The sequence below is a fragment of the Gopherus flavomarginatus genome, chromosome 10 (genome assembly GCF_025201925.1).
Source record: "Gopherus flavomarginatus isolate rGopFla2 chromosome 10, rGopFla2.mat.asm, whole genome shotgun sequence".
NCBI classification, from domain to species: domain Eukaryota; kingdom Metazoa; phylum Chordata; order Testudines; family Testudinidae; genus Gopherus; species Gopherus flavomarginatus.
In genome coordinates this window covers 41,514,638-41,534,089 of record NC_066626.1, presented here as the reverse complement: position 1 = coordinate 41,534,089, position 19,452 = coordinate 41,514,638, and the positions used below count along the sequence as shown (strand labels likewise).

General features: G+C 39.5%; 1 protein-coding gene across 4 annotated transcripts in view; it reads left to right on the top strand.

Annotated features, from left to right (window-relative positions):
* RAPGEF4 (Rap guanine nucleotide exchange factor 4) overlaps positions 1 to 19,452 on the top strand; it is a 236,470-nt gene that overhangs the window by 184,275 nt on the left and 32,743 nt on the right. For all 4 annotated transcript variants that reach the window (XM_050968980.1, XM_050968979.1, XM_050968978.1 and 1 more), the window contains 5 exons: positions 1,443 to 1,589; positions 2,765 to 2,880; positions 7,900 to 7,988; positions 11,169 to 11,247; positions 18,538 to 18,688. In XM_050968980.1, the coding sequence (XP_050824937.1) occupies positions 1,443 to 1,589; positions 2,765 to 2,880; positions 7,900 to 7,988; positions 11,169 to 11,247; positions 18,538 to 18,688 (582 nt within the window). The remainder of the gene's footprint in view (positions 1 to 1,442; positions 1,590 to 2,764; positions 2,881 to 7,899; positions 7,989 to 11,168; positions 11,248 to 18,537; positions 18,689 to 19,452) is intronic.

Below are 19,452 nucleotides of genomic sequence, written 5' to 3'. Positions count from 1 at the left end.
CTCAAGTTTCTCTGTAGAAAGTTACAAAAAATTGTACTGTACAGTGAAAAACAGTAGACTTGGCAGGTCTGCATTCACCCAGCACTGAAGAAAGACTTACTAGTCTGTAATTCGCAGGATCAGTCCATTGCCTTTCAGAAAACTAAGGTACAGCACTGGCTACCTTACAATTCTCAGGTATAGTAGTTAATTTTAATGAGAGATTGCATATTTTTATTAGTAGCTGAGCCATTCTGTTCATATGTCCTTCAGAACTCTTGGATGAATACCATTCAGTCCTACTTTAAATAACTCCAAAACTGTCAATTTTTGTGTCAGCAATCTGTTCTCATTTTAGTTAAGGTACAGCCCAGAAAGTGTCCCAGTACCTAATAAATTTCCTCTTTATGAGGGAGATTTTCACTGGTGAATATGGGAGCTCTTAACTCCTTTTGACTTTTAATGGTAGTTCGGCACCTAACTACACTGTTTGTGCCTTTGAAAATCTCCCCTGACATTTTCTCATGCTGGACCTGCATGTGGAACTCTAAATATTTCAGTGACAGCTACCATAGAGGTCCCGGTATTAAGCCTTTTTCTTATTCATCCAGATTTAGCTTCTAGGTCATCTCTCACTCCAGCGTGTGGTCCCAATTTTCAGCCAGTTAAATTGGTGTAGCTCTGAAGTCAATGGAACTATGCTGATTTACTCCAGCTGAAGATCTGGTCTGTCTCTTTAGTGTCAGTAGATAAAATGACCAAGCAACTCTCCAGCACTCCTACAAGCATATCTAGATGTCTTGTGAGTGCTGTCATCTATATAGCTGGTAAGTCACTGAACAGTTCTCACAATCATCACATATCCAGTTATTCATATTTCTAATGATCAAATCCTCTACCACAGTCTGTTGACTTATTACAGTGGTGTTCTCACCTCCTGTGAGGACTTCCTTGGTATATGAGGAATAATCAGCCTCCTTTACCTAAACTGGAAGATGGAAATTTGTACGTCCGTTCCACCTAGATTCTCCTGTCATTAGATCAGGACATCCATCATGGGCATGTGTATTATGGAAAAGAGCAGAATGGGTAACAGAAACTGACGCTGTTGGAAAGGAGAACTTCACTCCAAATCTGTTCTTCAGCAAACTAGATCTGCATTTTTCATTATCTCTTTTTTTTTTTTACATCAACAGCTTTCTGTCATCAGCAAGGCCAGAAGGATCCTTCGCTCTGAGTCTAATTTCAGAGAACAAGCCCATTCTTTTCTATTCTTGCCTTTCTCTAGTAATAGTAACAGGCAGTTATCAAGTATTGTTTCCTTGTCATTATTTTAGCTGTTGATTTCCTGCCAAATACATTTGTTTTAATATTGGATTTTGAAGTCTAGTGTTTGCACATGGCATTTCAATGGGATGAACTATAATGATGATTTTTGTGTATAAATGTTTTGCTGTTTATAGGGTGTGGTATGTACCCTACACGAAGGAGATGATTTTGGCAAGTTAGCGCTAGTGAATGATGCTCCAAGAGCAGCATCCATTGTTTTACGAGAAGATAACTGCCACTTCTTGAGAGTAGACAAGGAGGACTTTAATAGAATACTGAGGGTAAGTGTTGGGTAAGACATGCCACTAACACCGGTCCTCTCATATTTGCCATATCCAGTGGCCTGCTTTCTCACCTTGCAAACATTTTCAAAACCTGTGTCATTAGTATCAATAAATGCCAGTCAACCCAAAGCATCATTTGAAATAACTTGTAATTAAAGAAGAGAGATGTAACATCCTAGAAAACAAAAAAATCAAGTAGTACATTAAATAAACTACAGGAAAATACATTGACCCTTGCTCAAAGGATCTGGAAAGATGTACTGGCCCAATTTCTGTGGTTATTAATGTTAGAAGAAAAGCTCAGTTGTGGTGTTTATAACTTGAACGTGGGCCCAGATGATCTGATTGTGATTGGTTGGAAACATCCCATAATACCCAAGGCCAGAAATATTATTACCTTCGATTGGAATGTCTACGTGCCTCCTAGAGTGATGACAAAATCAGCTCAGACAGGTGCCACTCAGTGCAGTACTTGAAAAATTTTCTTGCTGCTGCTGAGTGGCTCCTGAACTAATAGGGAGTGAAATGCTTTAGGTCTTGGAGACTCTAGTTGAGTGTTATGTAGCTCTTGCTGTCTGATTTTAGCAGGATTTCAAAGACTGCACTGATGTACTAAAACCTGGGTGCCAGATTACTTTTCATTTGTGTTTAAACGTGCACAAACGTTGGCTCTGGCTTTATTTTAATTGTATATAATTGTTTCCACCCTAGACTCTGAGCAGCTATAACACTTTATTGGGCTAGGATTTATAATTCTTTTATAATCCTTCCAAAAGAACAGTATTTAAAAATGAATGGCCAACAAATGCCAGATTATGGATAATGATGATCATGGAAGGGCAAGGGTTGAAATGACTCTACATTTTAAAGGTGTGGAGAAGGGTTGGTTCTGGCAATCTGCTTTCTTCCCACCTCACACCTATGATCCCCTTCCTGGAAGCTGCTGTGCTAGACTTCCCCATGATTCTCCCCATGCCCACTGGGAAAGATCCTCTTCACTCTGCCTGCAGGGAGAAAGGGTGCGGAGAGGGAAACCAACAAGGAAAGGACCAGCCATACAGGCTTGTCTCCTCGGCTTTTGTTGAAGTTATTTGAAAGTCATTCATTTTAAAAAAGTAATTAAGCAGCCAAGTCAGGTGCAGTCACTGTATTAAAAATAACTTGTCTTGCAGGATGTTGAAGCAAATACAGTAAGACTCAAAGAACATGACCAAGATGTCTTGGTACTGGAGAAAATCCTAGCAGGAAACAGAGCTTCTAATCAAGGAAACGCACAACCTCAGCACAAGTATGTTTTCATTCAGTAGTGCAAATGTCAGACTGTGATTAACCTTTTCATATGGTATTATTATCTAAACAATAGCACATTCTCCCTTTCTGTGGAAAAATTCAGTGTATGTAATGGTGGTTGGTTTTTTTAGCATCAACTAATCACATGCCCTGTAGTGCATAATATATCAATTTTCAGCCACGCACTAGGTCTGCAACTTTATACAATAATTCTGTAAAGCTCTAACTGTAAATATTCATTTCATGAATGGCTTTTAAATAGAATGCACATGGGGAATGATGAAGCCCCATTAAGCAGAGCAATTGTGTAAAATACATGGGGAAAGTACATTGTTTTGTTACTAAGTACAGATGTTTCTCTCTGGATTTCAGATTCAGGATTCTAATACAAATTTGCTAGGTTCAGTTTATGCACAGTGTGAAGAATGCAGACAGGAAAGTAACTCCCTGAATAGGCTTGCATTCTTTTTATAATATTCACCACATTTCCCCTGCCTTCTTACCTAGAGGCAGGAAGCACCATTCTGAAATGAAGTAAGGATGTCCAGGGGAGTCAAGTTATCAATATTGCAAATGAATGGAATTGCTGGAAAAAATCATCAAGATAAGGGCTATGAAACTTACTGGTTTTCTACACTTGAAAATAGGTCTGAATCCTCCATTGAAATACAATCAGATTGGATTGTTGGCTCCGTTATTCCAATAGTTTAAATTCCCCAGTACAGAAGTAATGACCTCATGCACACACATTTGCATGCACATACATATGTTGCACGCACATACATTCACATGTAGATCTGGGCGAATTTGGGTTGAACTAAAACTGAAAATTTTTGGGACAAAAATGGTGAACTGAAAAAGTTGATAAAAGTTTTTTTCTGGTTGAATGATTTAATTTGTGGGCATTTTGAAAATAAAAGCAAAGGAAATAAAGTATGATGTTCACAAAATGGCCAGAAAAGCTGGTGCCTCCCTTTTAACCTTTAGCCCAGTGGTTAGGGCACTCCCCTGAGATGTGGGAGACCTGCCTCAGTTCCCCTCTCTCTGCCTTATTTGGAGCAGGGAATTGATCTCGCACATTGCAAGAGAGTGTCCTAACCACTAAGCTGTGGGGTATTTGGTGGTGGGGTTTTCTCAGTATCTTCTGTTGAGGCTGTTCCTCTTTGTGTAAAATACTTGGCTAATCATTGGGCCAGAGAGAGCATGCCTGAGTGACTATAGCCCACTGGGTAGAGCACCCACCTGTTATGTAGGAGGCCTATGTCCATGTCCCTGCTTCAATGCATGTTCAATTATTTTTATACAGTGGAACAACTTCAATAGGAGAAATCCCTGTTCTGCATCAGGCAGAGGGGGGCATTGAACCTGGGTCACTTGTTTTCCAAGTGAGGACGCAAACCACTGAGCTAAAGATTATAAGGGAGGCACCACCACCTTTCTCCTCCAGCCATTTTGTGCCTAAGTCCACTTGTGAATTCCAGCCCACAAGTGTTTTTGGATGAAACTATCTGATGAATTCCTGTCAAATTGGCAAATAGTTTCAGCTCAACTGAAACTGCATTTTTCAGCAAACAAACTATTGGTCTGAAAAATTTGACCCAGTTCTGTTCACACGTATATGCACTCAAATGCACCAGTCATCTAATGCACACTTATAACAAGTACAAAAAAATAGCAAAATACAGCAGGAGATGGCAGTGCTTTTTATCCCCACGAAGTGTTGTCACGCTGTTCCCCACTTCTGGGGTATACAGTCCCAAGTTCTTATCACAACCCTGGTAGGGGGCCATAGCTCTTAGGCCTCTTCCCAGAGGCACTGTTTTCTTCAGACACCTAGCTAGGGCCCATCTGCTAGGTACCTTCAGCTGGCATCCTTCTTAGCAGCCCTCCCTGGATTCAGTCTGCAACCAGACCAGCAGGGCCCATCTTGGTACCCTCGTCTGGTCTGGCCAGGTTTTGTACTCAGTCCCCTGTGCTCAGGCTGCCCGCAGTGACCTTTCAATGGCTCTGCTGCTATACTATCTAGCCAGCAAGGCACCCAGTCTTTGGCAGTCTTCACTGGGCTCAGTTCTGTCTGGTGAGCTCTCTGCAGTGAGCTATCCACGGTCCTGCTGTTCATCTAGCCAGCCAGGCACCCAGTACTCCCTCATCAAGCTCCACACAGCAACTGAAGACTCTGCTCTGTTGCTTGCCTTTTATCTGACCCTTCTGGCCCCTTATTGGTCGCTCCAGCAGCCCCTCTGATTGGCTGCTCTTATCTAGGCTGCCTAGACTCCTAAAGGAATCCTCACTGCTCTGTTCTGGGACAGGGTGATTCAGGGCTGCGAGGCCTCCAGCAAGGGGCCTCCGGACATAGTGCGTCCTGCCACAGGGCCTAATTCTTTAGTAGTGTAAACGAGTGAAAGTCAGTTGTAGTCAGTGGAACTGCAGTATTTTACATCAGCAGAGAATTTGGGCCTCTAGATTTTAGCCCATTTTGCTTTTAGTTACTTAATTGTGACCACATAATTTTGTGCATTTCTAAAACGGTTCAATGAATGTTTTATGCAAACATATTTCAAACACTGGATTTCTTGAAAACTATTTGCTATGAGTATTACTTCTAGTATCTGACATTTAACAATTCAAAATCTGAACAGATAAGTCATATGGTATGTTTGTACTTCCTGGCTAGATGAGGGTAGCTTTCAAAATCAAGCTTCCAGGGTGAACACTTTTAATGAAAATTCGAAGTTTGCTTTTCACAAATATTTTATCAATTTGTTTAAATATATTGTTTCTGTGAACACTCCTGCCAGTGAACATTCACAGAAAGCAAACCCAAAAGGGGCAGAAGCAGAGAAAAAGCAAAATGTCTTAAAAATTTCTGCATTCACAAATAATTTTTTCAGAGTCCAGCTTATTTTACTGACAGTATGTTTGATAAAGTATTTTTATTTTAAATCTTTTAAATTGTATTAGTACTTGTGAGTGTGACCTCTCTAGTTTCTGCTATAAGCTAGTAAATGGAGGGAGAGGCAACATTAGGTTTCAAAGTCCATATTTAGACACCTAAATAAGTGGTTTGATTTCCAAAATGCTGAGTCTTTGGGGATTACTGAGTGCTCAGCACTTTTGAAAATCTGCCCACTTATTTAGATGCCTAAGTTAGGAATTTAACTGTAAGTACCTACCTTTGAAAGTCTTGGCCAAACCACTCTGTTTATCCACAGAAAATATAAAGCAGAGGCCGTGCAACCTTCCCCATACTTCCCAAACAATGTTGCTCAGGCCTGAGCCAGAGAGCTCACCTCTCTGGCTGGGAGGATAGTTCATTCTCCAGGTCCATTCAAACCTTAGCTTCTCTGCTGAAACTGTCAACAAAGGTACCAATTTTGATGTGGGCACTTTCTAACTAAGACCAGCAGGTGACTTTATATAAGGTACTAAACTACCTTCAGACTTTTGATCCCTACCAAATTATATAGAGGTGAAACACTGTGTAGTGTATTTTTAGTTTCATGAGCCATCCTGTCAAGAATTATTTTTTCCCTTCTCTTAATCTTAAGAAAGAAAGGCTCCATTTTGGGACCAGATGCCTTGAACTGCAGTTTGGGTCCCTCCCTGCCCCCTTGTCTGCTGCAGATCAGTGAGCCACAGTTTCAAAGAATGACAGGCTTGCTACGAAGAGCTAACTCTGAAGTTCTGTGTTCCAAGCTCTAACTTCTCTCTTCGTGGGTGACCACACACATGCAGTGTTACTGACTGACACCTCACAGAGCATTGCTACAGTCTACAGTCACTGTAGGCCACTTCACTGCTTCGTTTTCACTTTCATATTCAAAGTGCAGAAAACTGGGTTCTCTATGCCTCGCTCACCTACAGACTTGGTTAGTATCTCTACAAGGATGTGCACTGGCTTAACAAGTGTTTGTGTTCTTGGGACATCAATACAGTTCTTCCAAAGGGGCTGGTAGGTAAAAGAACTATGATGGTCAGTGCTCAAAGTGAGGGAGAGCTCAGAGGAGCTCAGCTCCACCACTTATTTCTCAGCAGGAGCAGAACACCTACACTTCTCCTAGAGTTTTGGGTTGCTTTTTTTTTAAGTTTCATACTTTTTCACTCAACATGGAAAAATGATGCAAAGATTTAAAGAATGAAATGGAAGATAAAAAGAAATCCTATTCACTAGGAAAGGAGGAAAGAGAGGACAGTTAATTATTGCAGCTGTATTCTGTAATATCCTCTGTTATAGTGCTGGTACATAAATCTTGCCAACGTTCCCTGCAATACATATGATAACCTCACTATATGCAGTATACCCTTGTGCTGTATCTCTCTAGATTTACTGTTAGAAATGGTGCAGGTACTGAAGTTAAGCAGAAACTTATTTACTTCAGTTACCTAAGGCAATTGGCAAGTTTTGAAGTTTTACCACTATACGTTACTGTCTACCACCATGTCCTTTCCCCCAGCTCAGACCTGCAGTACTGCAGGCATTCTTTCACTTCCACTGTTTTCCCTCTGAGCACTGATGATGATAAATAGTGGTGCCCATCTCACCCTAAGAGTTAATCTGTTTAAATCCATCTAAAGCCTACATTTTCAGAAATTTTGTTGTTGCTGATATTTTTGTCCTTAATAATACTTAGCACTGGCAGTGTTTTTCAGAAAGGTCTGATTCACCATTTCTCTGCTCCAGTTTTACACCAGTGCACCTCCACTGAAATAATGGTGTAAAACTGGGTATCGCAGTGGAGAAAGGGCCCTTTGTCATCTTAGTCCTCGTGGTAAGAAGGTAAGTATTATTATTCACATTTTACAGTTGGGGAACCTGAAGCAAAGAGGTTGAGCGATTTTTCCCCTGGGCCACACAGAGTCCATGTCAGAGCAGGTATTTGCATTCTTGGGTTGGTCTTGACTTCCATTCCTATGCTCAGAAGTCTTAGGTTCCACTTCTCTCTGGTACCAATTATTTCTTCAGTTGACATTTTCATTGTGCCTTTAGAAAATTAATTGCTTCTTTTCTCTTCCACAGGTATACTGTGATGTCAGGAACTCCAGAGAAAATTTTAGAGCACTTTCTAGAAACTATGCGCCTTGAATCAACTTTAAATGAAGCGACAGGTAGAATTGTGACAAAAGCTTTATTTCTATTCATAAATAAGATAGGCTTTCGAGATGTAAGTGAAAACGTCATGCTTGGAAATGCAGCCTTTAATTATCTGCAGAAATTCATCTAATCAATATTTAGATACAAATTTTTAAAAGCTAGGAAATTCAAAATTTAAGGTGATAATCCACCATCCTTATCTTGTCCCATTGTATTTAGGGTTTGGAGCGTCTATTGATAGCAAAGCAGCAAAGTCTCACAAGATGTTGTAACACAGGCAATTGCTTGTATTGGTCACAGCTTTGATGATAAATGGAGACATGTAATAACCCAGTTACATTGCTACCACATAATGTACTTGTCATGATGCATGCCACATAGTACTATGCACTAACCTTGATCCCTCCTGCGTCACTTTAAATTTCTTTATTATACTTTTCCAATGGACTCTTATTCAAACAGAAGGAATTCAGCACAACAAGGCCAAACCCTCTGGTGTGTAAATTGCTGCAGCTCCATTGAAGCCTATGGAGCTGCAGCAGTTTACACCATCACAGTCGTCAGATCTGAGAATATGTGTGTCTGCTATCTTATTCCTTGTAGGTCTTTTCATTAAAAAAAAGTCAAGAAAAAAGGCTTTCTCATAATAATAGTAGTTGTAAACTGGCACAGACAATTTATATTATGTTACTGTTTATCAGCTAGGACACCCGTTCAGTAAGCATGTTTTTGACCTTACAGATGGTTGGGAAGAATGAGTGTAAAGGCCTTCTTAAATAATCCATAGATTAGTAGTGCTATAATCAGTACATAAGCCCATGTGCTGAAAGATTGCGTGATGACTTTTAACTTCTCTGTTTTAATTACTTCTGTGAATAAAATAAGCTTCCTATACAGTTGCATAGTCATCTAGCAGCAGAAGCAGGGCATAGGGACTTCATGTCTGCAAACATCTGATGGCAAGTTTACCATCCTTATCCTTTAACTTTCTAAATAGTCTTAAACTTTTAAATTGTTTCAAAACATTTTTTTTCCAAAATGTCCAATAGCAAAATTCCATATTTCAGTCTGATGGCCTGCAAAACATCACATATCCAAACAAAGCCATTCTGAAGTGGTAGGGTCACAAACTTCTGAAACCACCGATTTTTCATTTGTGCATTCTCTTAAATTAAAAACAGCGAAACCAGTTTGTTTTGTGAACTACACAAAGAAAAAATACTCTGACTGAGGTCCATTGGACTTTATATACTTCCAACAGAGAGACATTTCCAGATGCTGAATTATATAAAGAGTGGAAGCGATGATACAGTATGGGTGGCACAGCTGTCACACCATGTTTTCCTTGATATCCCTCCATTACAAGACTTAAATTGTTATTACACTAAAAAGTGGCTCTATAAAAATGGCTCCCCTGGGTAATGGGTTTATTGTGTTTCACTGATTCCATATAAAATTTGCTTAGTTTACAATTAAAACAAACTGTCAAACCTCAAACTTATGCCGGACTCTGAAAGCCATTCCAGATCAGTCCTCTTTATACATCATCACAAGTACAAGGGGTAAAAGATGCCCTGATTTACACCAGTGCAACCCCACTAACAGCTCATTTGGAGGGAGGAGATACCTCACCAGTTGCCATAATGTACTAAGTGTTATTTCTTTCAAACCTAAAAATGTTTTATTTGTATTATTAATCTCATTATAAATCTGTTTTCTATGTTTAATTCAAATGTCATAATTGTGAATTGATTTGAATCAAAATATAAATTAGATCTTTGACAATCAATCTACTTATTTCTCGTCTTTTGCTGATTGCCAACTGAGTCAGCAAGGAATTCTTCCCCATCTTAGTATACTATTTGGAATTGTTATGCTGATACACCTTGTTGATACGTGCTTCCTAGGTACTGAGATGTAGAGGGCCTGATTCTTATTACACAGAAGATCTTAACGTACATGGAGAATTATGCCCAAATATTCTGTTGTACAGGTGTATTGTGATGTGTGGAATGCCTTCTTCTGAAGTATTTAGTATAAGCCAGTGGTTCCCAGACTGGGGTTCATGAACCCTTGGGGGTTCATGAAATGTTACAGGGGATTCTCGGGGAAAAATTCCCTAATGGTGGATAGAGCTGTCCCTAGGAACCCCGGGCAGCATGTGGCCAGCAGCCCAGAACCCCTGGACTTCCAATAGCTAAACAGATCAAAGCAAGCATATCTATCACACTGAGGAGAATTAAACTTCAAGACTCCTTATAAGAAATGGAAAGGGAGGTGGATATTTTCTGCTGTTTTTAATATGAAAATAAGCAGCTAGTATTGTTTTTAAAATTATTATGAAGAACAAGTTTAAGCTTTGTTGTAACGTGCGTTGTTTGCCTGGACTGCTAAAGACCTGAATGCTTGTGTAGGAGGAACTCTCTGAGTCGGCTTCTTAAATACCTTCATGCTGTTTCACATCTATACTCCTTGTTGAAACACAGGTGCCTTGTTTTATAACAGGCTTATTCAAAGTGATACAAGCTATGAAAGCGAGATCTTGGAAGAAAGTTGCTGTTTTCATAATGTAATAAAAATACTGTAATGATAAATAATATTTAATAATACATAGTGTGTAATAAGCATGTCTTAAAAACAAATGTTATATTTCCAAGATCACTGCTTTTATAATTTATACTCAGGTAAAGGAGAAAATCCCTGGAAATATTCATTTTTAGGAGGGGGTTCGCAAGACTTAACATTTTAGTGAAAGGGGTTCACAGGTTGTTAAAGATTGGGAACCACTGGTATAAGCCCATTGAAGTCAAATGGATATGAATGGATACTTAAACTAAGGCACATGCTAACGTATCTTGCTGAATCAGAGCCTTAGTGCAGTATTTCATGGCAAGGATTCATTTGATGCAGACTGAGTACATCTACTAAAGCCAGGTACCTATCAAATCTAGAAGCATAACCACAGCAGAATCCATTCCAAGAAAGCAAACAAATCAATATTTCATGATAAATACATAGATTCTCTCTATTCAAGTTTAATATTGTACCCAAAAAATACAAAACCGAGTCAAACTGCTGACCTCTTCACAGTCTTCAGGAAGCTAATGAGATCTTTAACTGAAAGAAGCATCACTGTTATGAAGCCTGAGTTGTTTGCAAGAGCTTAACTTTCTGCTTTGTTTTTCTCTTCACAGATTCTGTTTTAAATGATTTTGTTATGATGCACTGTGTTTTTATGCCAAATAGTCAGCTTTGTCCAGCCTTGATGGCACAATATCCTTTTGTGATCAAAATTTTACATTCCTTTTAAGACTATTCCTGTTAGAAAAGAGACAGACACATTCTTAAACACTCCCAGCTCTCCAAAGACAAGTAAAGTTTAATGGAGTCGCACTTTTATGCCAAGCTTCCAGTGTGTGAATGACAGAATACTCATAATTAGGCTTGGAAGGATTTGATTTTTATTGGTAAATGTTGGTAATGTAGATTTCACTGTACACACACAAACCAACAAAAAATATTTCCATCGATAGTAATCAAAATTGACAGATAGGCAAAGTAAGAAAAATTCTGCTTACGACTGTAAGAGTTCGATTTAAGGATATTTATTTTCTAGGTTTAGACATGTGATGTTGATCATTTGTGTTTTAATGGTTATAAAGGTTTGTTTTTGAATCTCAATATTTGCAGTCATTAAATAATTGTCTTCCTCCTCACCATTGCCTGACACACGCCCCATAATTTCTTGCAACTGTGACAATTTAAATAAATGAAACAATTAAAAATGCTTAAAACCCATAATTTTCTCAAATGTGAAAATTTAAATTAATAAAAATAAATTTAAATTTTGACAGACAATATTATTTAAACTTTTTTTTGCCAAGCCCACCCATAACTCAAGAGTTGTTTGTTTAAGCTGCCAGCACGTGGTACATGTGAGGGTCCCTGCTGGGGTGCAACTTGGAACTGAGGTACCACTGAGCCCTCTGACTCACCAGCCTGGGTTCACTCTCACACTGTGATAAGCTACAATCCTTTCCAGGAGTTGCACTCACACAGACAAGGACACACCCAGCTGCAGTTTATAGAGTCACAGAATATCAGGATTGGAAGGGACCTCAGGAGGTCATCTAGTCCAACCACCTGCTCAAAGCAGGACCAATCCCCAGACAGATTTTTGCCCCAGATCTCTAAATGACCCCCTTAAGGATTGAACTCACACCCTGAGTTTAGCAGGCCAATGCTCAAACCACTGAGCTATCCCTCCCCCAGTTATGTGAGTGCTTCTCCTCAGCCACTCATGAACTAACAGTAGAGAGGCTATAGCCAGCATTCCCACCGCAGCTCCACAGCCTAGGACCCCAGAGCTGCACCGTCTTGCCCTGACCAGTAAAGATTATTACCCAGTCCGCCCCTCCCTTGATGTGGAGAGGACAATGCATCAGCCCCTGTTCCTGAGCAGATTTCCCTTTTCAGTTCAAACACCACACTGTTTTAGGTAAAAAATATAAAACAAATTTATTAACTACAGAAAGATTTTAAGTGTTTATAAGCAATAACGTACAGATCAAAGCAGATTACCTAAGAAATAAACAAAAACACAATCTGAGTTCTCTAAACTGGATAGGATTTGAATCAAGCCGTGTCTCACCCTGTTAGATAGTACAAACAGTGCACCAAGCTTCCATACACAGGCAGGTTTCCTTGTTTCCCACCAGGGACCCTCCTTCCTCAGTTCAGTCTTTATTCCTAAGGTGTTTCCAGGTGTTGTGTTGTAGGGAGTGAGGCCCAGTGGTGATATCACTTCCCCTTTCTATAGTTTCTTCCATGTGGAGGGAACTTCACAAACACAGTTTGTGGAAAAATACAGGCACTAAAATTGAATCCAATATCACCTGATCTAGTCACATGCCCTGCATGCTTTAATGAGTCATGGCAGCTATTATCCATATGCTGACTGAAGTGTCCATAGGTGAGGATAAGCTTTTCCCATGTCCCATTGTTTTCATTGATGGCCCAATACCTTGAATATTTCCTTCAGAATGTGCTGGCTAGACTGGATGTAAAGTGACCTGTGGGAATTACCCAGAAGCAAACACAGTTGAAATACAGATGCACAGTCAATATTCATAACTCCAGATACAAAAATGATAGATGCATACAAATAGGATAATCATATTCAGCAAACCATAACTTTTCCATTGAAGCCTCACATGACATATTTTGTACAATATGCATCATAATTATATTTTAACCATGTCATATTCATATCATTATAGTGATTATAGGGCGCAGAGTGTCACAGTACATACTCATACTATGGTGAAATAAAGAGTCTGAAAACTCCTCCTTTCCTGCTAGAGATTTCCTATCCTGCACGCTGAATTCCACTGAGTGACATTAGGTGCCTATAAGTTAAAACAATCCCTTCTGGCGTGATAGCTGAAGTCTTAAGGCACCTGGAGTAAATGAGAGTCAGTGGTTGCTTCAGCCAGCAGTTCCTTTTTTGTGCAAAATGAAAGCAGAATAATTAAAACATCAGAACAAAAGTATCCCCAGGGAAGGTGAGTAGTTGCTGTTAAAATTGTCAGCATTGTCCATGTTACCACACAGTGGTATCTGTAATGCCATTTTTCTCCATACATGGTATAGGAAATAGCTGTGGTTGTATGTTAACTGTAGACAAATGTTGATTGTTTTAATGGCAATCACTTTGTTATAATTATTTTATTCTTAGAATATGAATTACAAGTAGCTGAGTTTATCTGGCTGTATTTTCAGAAGGTGCCAGAAGTTCTTGCCAGAACATTGCTTTTTCAGTTAAATTTAATGACGGTAAACAATGAAGCCAAGAAGAGCAGAAACACATTTCTTGAGTGTTTGTACTCTGTACTTCCTCTGTGACAAGTATGGACATTTCTCATGTGCTTCTGGTCTTCTGTTTTTTTCACTTTACTTCAGTTTTCCAAATGACTCTGTTACTAACAATTCAGATAACTACGGCATGTGGGGACGAATGGGGTAGTTTAGATTCAAGTTGGTTGCTGCCACTCTTTCATTCGTTCTGTGCCTTTGGGGTTGGCTTATGTGACAAGTTTCAGCTCCTGAATATGCAGTCTGTTAAATGAATAAACAACATTTCTTTAATTGCCTTCGTTCTTCTTTTGGCAGGAAAGATCCACGTAACTTTTAAATTGAGTTTTAACTCTTTCTTTTAACTTAGAACATTTTATGAGTTTTTGACAGGAAATTAAATTCTGTTTCCCAAAAGTTTAAACACTCCTGTTCTTCATATAAGAGCTTTCAGTTCTCAAAACAGTCTTTCAATATTAAATAACTCCTGGAAATTCATTAGCCTAAGTTGTTGGCAATTTTTGGAATGATAATTTTCTTGTCTTCTTGCAATGAGTGAGGATTTGATTGTGCACTGCCAGTAATTTATTAATTAATTCCCCATTAATGTAAATATTCTATGGTTAAATGGCTTCTTACATTAGTAATTAGTCTGGCATCAAATGACCTTACTATATTAGTAGATAAAACATCTTACTATTAATATAACAATGATATCAGGCAGTTATTATGAAGACTTGCATTTACAAAATACAAAATCTTCAGGAAAACAAATAGCTTTTAAAAGTTCTATGTTGGGGCCAGTCATGTTTGTTTCTCTCTCTTAATTTCTCAACTTTCTCTTCTCATAAACTCACACAAAATCTTCCATCCAGAATGTGTTCATGATGCAGTGATCTTGTTACATCTGTGTCAACAGCTTCACTGTCTTCCACACCTGAAGAACTTTACTTGCTTTACCAACAACTTAGTGACATAGATTTCAGCAGATTGTTCTGAGTTTTCTCTTCAATGCCCATTAAATTGTTGTGAACTCACAAGCCTAGAGGGGGGTGTTTTTGATTTCACCTGATTCTGAACCTCCAATGAAAACTGTAAAGTAGTTGTAATCATCTGATCAAAAATGTGTCATGTAAACACAATAATAATTTAGCCATTAGACCTTTATACTTACATTGGGCAGCTATAGAAAATACATTGTATGTTTTGTTAACTTCATTTACCATCATGCCAACAAGAATTTATACTCCATCACAGTGATGCACATTGGCTTTACACAATTATTAGTTATTAATGTAGTTAAATTTTGATTACATGGATGGAAGAACAGACTCAAAACTTGCTTCTGCTTCCTAGCAAAGATATCCTATGCCAACATAACTAAGATCGAAGTACAGAGCTGTAACCATGTTGGTGTTGATTCATGTTTCACAATTAACTGCATATCTGACACTTACTTATTGCAAAAATACATAATATTGTGTTTCTGATTGCAAACCACAATGCATCTGCCACATGTAGAATTAGGAGGTTTTCACTAACTTGCACCATGATAACATTAATAAAGGAGCCATTATGAGCCAAATTAAAAATAAGCAAATGAGCGTAAAAATTACTGGTGCCTGTGGTGAGTCAGTTAAAATATGTGAAATAATAAGTGTTTGAAAGGTAGAAACTGCATGAGGAAAATGACTCAGTGGAATGTTAAATTTGCTGCCTGAAATGTTAGAGAGCATAGTCTGCAATATATTATTCATTTCCTATGATCCTTGGACTTACACACTCTCATAAATAGGCTGACATGTTGTTTCCCTAGTCGCATTAAATCCATTCTAAACTAAATTAGAATGCAGATCTCTGTTCATACTCAAAAGCTTAGCAGTCATATAACTGTCCCAGTAATCCTAGTGAAATGCCTAATCTGTATGGGTATTTTTGATCAGAGGGATATTAGAAAATTCCATGTTCATAAGCCCATCCTTTTTCCAATTAACGCTTTATTCATATGATGCTTTAATGTGGAAAAAAACAAGAGCCCTTGGTGTAATTTTCAAATGAAAAGATTGAAATATAGATCTTACAGATGATTTTAATTTCTAATGAAGAGTTTGAAGTCTCTTGGGTGAGCTCTTGAAAGTGTACTAAATGAACCCCAGTCTTTGATTTGACAGAAACAACGGAAAGAAATGAATTCTTAAAGTTCACTATGTTCAGATTCATATCAAAGTTATCATATGTGGGAGAGGCCATGGCTAAAAATTCTTCCAAGGAAAGCAACTCCAAGTTACCACCACAATCATTCTCTCCCTAATTCACACACATCAGTTTATTGGGAGCAATTAATGTAAAATCAACAAGAGGCAAGGGCAAGGGTCTGATCCTTCTTCCACTGAGGCAATGATGACATTCCTATTCAGTTCAACAGGAGCAGGATCTAGGAGGGCCAGCTGTCCAGTTTTCAACCAGAAAGTCTAGTTGAAAAGGGGACCTGACTGTCCAGTCAGATCTACTAAGCAGACTCCCAAAGTCCGGTTACTGCGGGTGGGAGAGGCAGGGAGGCGGCATGTCATCACTCGTGCCACTGTCAGCCCCTACTCAGCCAGGGCCACCTCCTACCTGCATTGGGTGGCTGCAGCTCCTAGCCCCGGCTCTGCAGGCGAGTCTCTCTTGACTCACGCAGGGAGGGGGGGAAAAGGGGAAAAGCAGTGAGTGATGGAGGGAGAGAGAAAGAGGAGTGAATGGGGATGGGGTTTCTGGGGGAAGGGGCAGGGCAGGAGCAGGGCCTTGGGGGAAGAGGAGGGGTATGGGTGAGGCCTAGGAGGAAGGGGTGGGACGGGGAGAGGAAGGGGAGGTTCCAGCACTTGCTGGAGTGTCCGGTTTTTAAATATTACAAAGTTGGGAACCCTAGCAGGATAGACTTGAATTAGTGTCAGCATAAGGCCTATAATGGGGCATACAGGCAATTTAAGATTTATGAGGCTAGTATTACCCCATGCCAGATTTTCAATAAAGGACATTTGGGACAGAAAATGAGGTCACTGAGCGAGAGGAGGAAGTCTTGGGAAAGCCATGTGGGCTGCTGATACCTTTGGTTTTAGTGCCCAGGGTGGATTTGTATAATCAGAGGTGGGCTGGAACTTCCCTCTCCCTTCAGTGGTGAGAGATCAAGCTGGTTCTTGGTGGGTCCTGCCTGTCTGTCTGTCAGAACCGGGAGAGCACCACAGGCTTGGAAATGTAATCCCTAGGGCAGGATAGTAGTGTAGGCATGGGGGAAAGCCTGCTGGGATATAAGGAGACTGTATAAACCCTGCCTTTCCTAGAGGTAATAGACCAGGAAGCAGGCAAGCTGCACTGATGGTCTCTCCAGTAAGTAGACCTCTCTGTATTTATTATGTGTGAATTTTGTTTTGCTTTGTAGTGATTCTGAGACAGACTCTTCCAATGAGATTCTGTGAGACCATGTAGACATCTTGACTGCTCCTCCGACTTTTTTCTTTCTGCAAATTGAAATAAAGCTTCCCTGGCCCCAAACTTCCAACCCAGAAAGGGAGCCTTTTCTGTTTACAATTCCATGGACATGCTTTTTATTTATTTATTTCTGTATAAGGCCTCTTATGTGACTAAGCAGCCTGAGCTTAAGCACAAGCTGAATGAAGCCTTTAAATAACACTCAGGCCAGTTGAATTTACAGAGTTCACAAATTATATACCATTACATACTGCATTTTACATTTGCGTTATTTGATCTAATCCTGCATGATATGACTCAATACAATATTTAAAGAAAATGTTTTCCTAAGCCTAGTCTCAATGGGCCCAATTCTCTCCAGTGAATATCTGCTCATTACAGTGGAGGTATACTAGAGGTGCATTTGGCTTAATGTTACTAAAATAAAATCTTGATTTAATAAATCTCTTGAACCTACCTCCCTCTGGTTGGGGAGAGGGTCCACAGGCCAACCTCCTGCTCTCTAGTCTGCTCCCCATAGATTTATAGAGGCATCCGTGCAGTCTTTTAAGCAAGCCCAGTGTTCTTTAGATTAAAGTTGTAGGTACAGGAGTGAGCACTTCAGAGGTGTGCTGTCCTTTGTGGTACTTACAAGATATGTGCATGCAGAAACTATGTTTTGGTGCAGTTTGTTTATACCTTTATCTTTTTTTACATTTTTTTTCCTTTTCAAAAAAAGTTCTTGCATCTATTTCCATGTTTTTGCAATTAAAAATTTAAAGAAGTAAAGCCACCATTGGTTAAATATGTAGCTTTATATTTTATTGTTTATGTTATTAAATACATGTCACAAAGTGCTGTGCACAGGATATGATACACGGCTAACTTATGTGACAGATTCCTTGTTCTTCTACCAGAAGAACAGAACTGAATGTTCTCTTTAGATGAAGTGATTAACTATCTTTTCCCTGGCTCTTAAGTGTCATCTCTCTTGCTCCATTATAAAGCTGTGACAAACAGTCTGATTGTGATTCTTGATACCTTCCTTAGAAAATGCCCTCTATTGTTTCACGAACGGTGTAACTGAGAGGCTTCATTATACCTTTATAATATGGTAAGAAACAAAAAAGGTGTGTAAATCTGACCCTCTAACCTCACTGATCATGAAATTCCTGCTGGAAAGCCCCTGAAAGGAGTAATTTCCTCAATTCTTACTGTATTGGACATCTTAACTCGTAAATATTTTCCTTGACACCTTGGAACTTACCATGCCCAGCCTTCCCAAGGTTCAGAGCAGGAGAAAATGGATTATGCACTTAATAATAAAAGGCGAGTCATCCGACTGGTTCTACAGTGGGCTGCTTTGTATGGAGATCTACTACAAGAGGATGAAGCAGCAATGGCCTTTCTGGAGGTACAGTGGGATTGCTATTGTATCATTATACTGAAGAGCAGCTACCAAAGAGGATTTGCATAAATCCACTTCACAGCCTTTAGAATTCTGTTAATAAGAATGTAGATGCCATAGATAATTTTAAAGTGCAATGTTCTGTTTGTGTTTTCTTTCTCAGTTTTGGCTGCAGAGTACACACGTGATTGGTTTTTATTTTAATGCACAACAATTACAGAGCCAGCAGGTACAAATCCTTTGCTGTGTGGGTATTTGTACGATGCTCTGTCGCACAGTGAGGAGGGCTCTGACAACAGCAGAACCATTGTAGTTCTGCTGTGCAGGGATGAGAGGCAAGATTTCACCAAGGGAGAATAGACCCTCTGCATGCTACAAACCCTTTCATGTAGATTGTTTGTTTGAACCTTGTTGGGATGTGCCAGGGAGGGGCTAGAGGATCTGTCACTATGTGAAGCCAAAGACCACTCTATCCCCAACTGAGGCTGTCCTCAGCCACTCTGGCTGCTGTAGCCTGGAGTCCTTGCCCCCAAGGTTCCTGCAGATCTTCCATACATGCAGTCCAGCTACAGCATTTGACCCATAACAATGTCAATTGTTATGAAGATTGTAAACTCTTTGGGGGCAGGTACCATGCCTTTGTATTTGCTCTATGGTACATTTGGGGTGTCATATAAGGAATAACAACAAAAACAACAACAATAGTGAGATTGCTCCTTTAAAACAAAATGACCTAACTGTAAGAGTGTTTCACTGCATTATGTATAAAA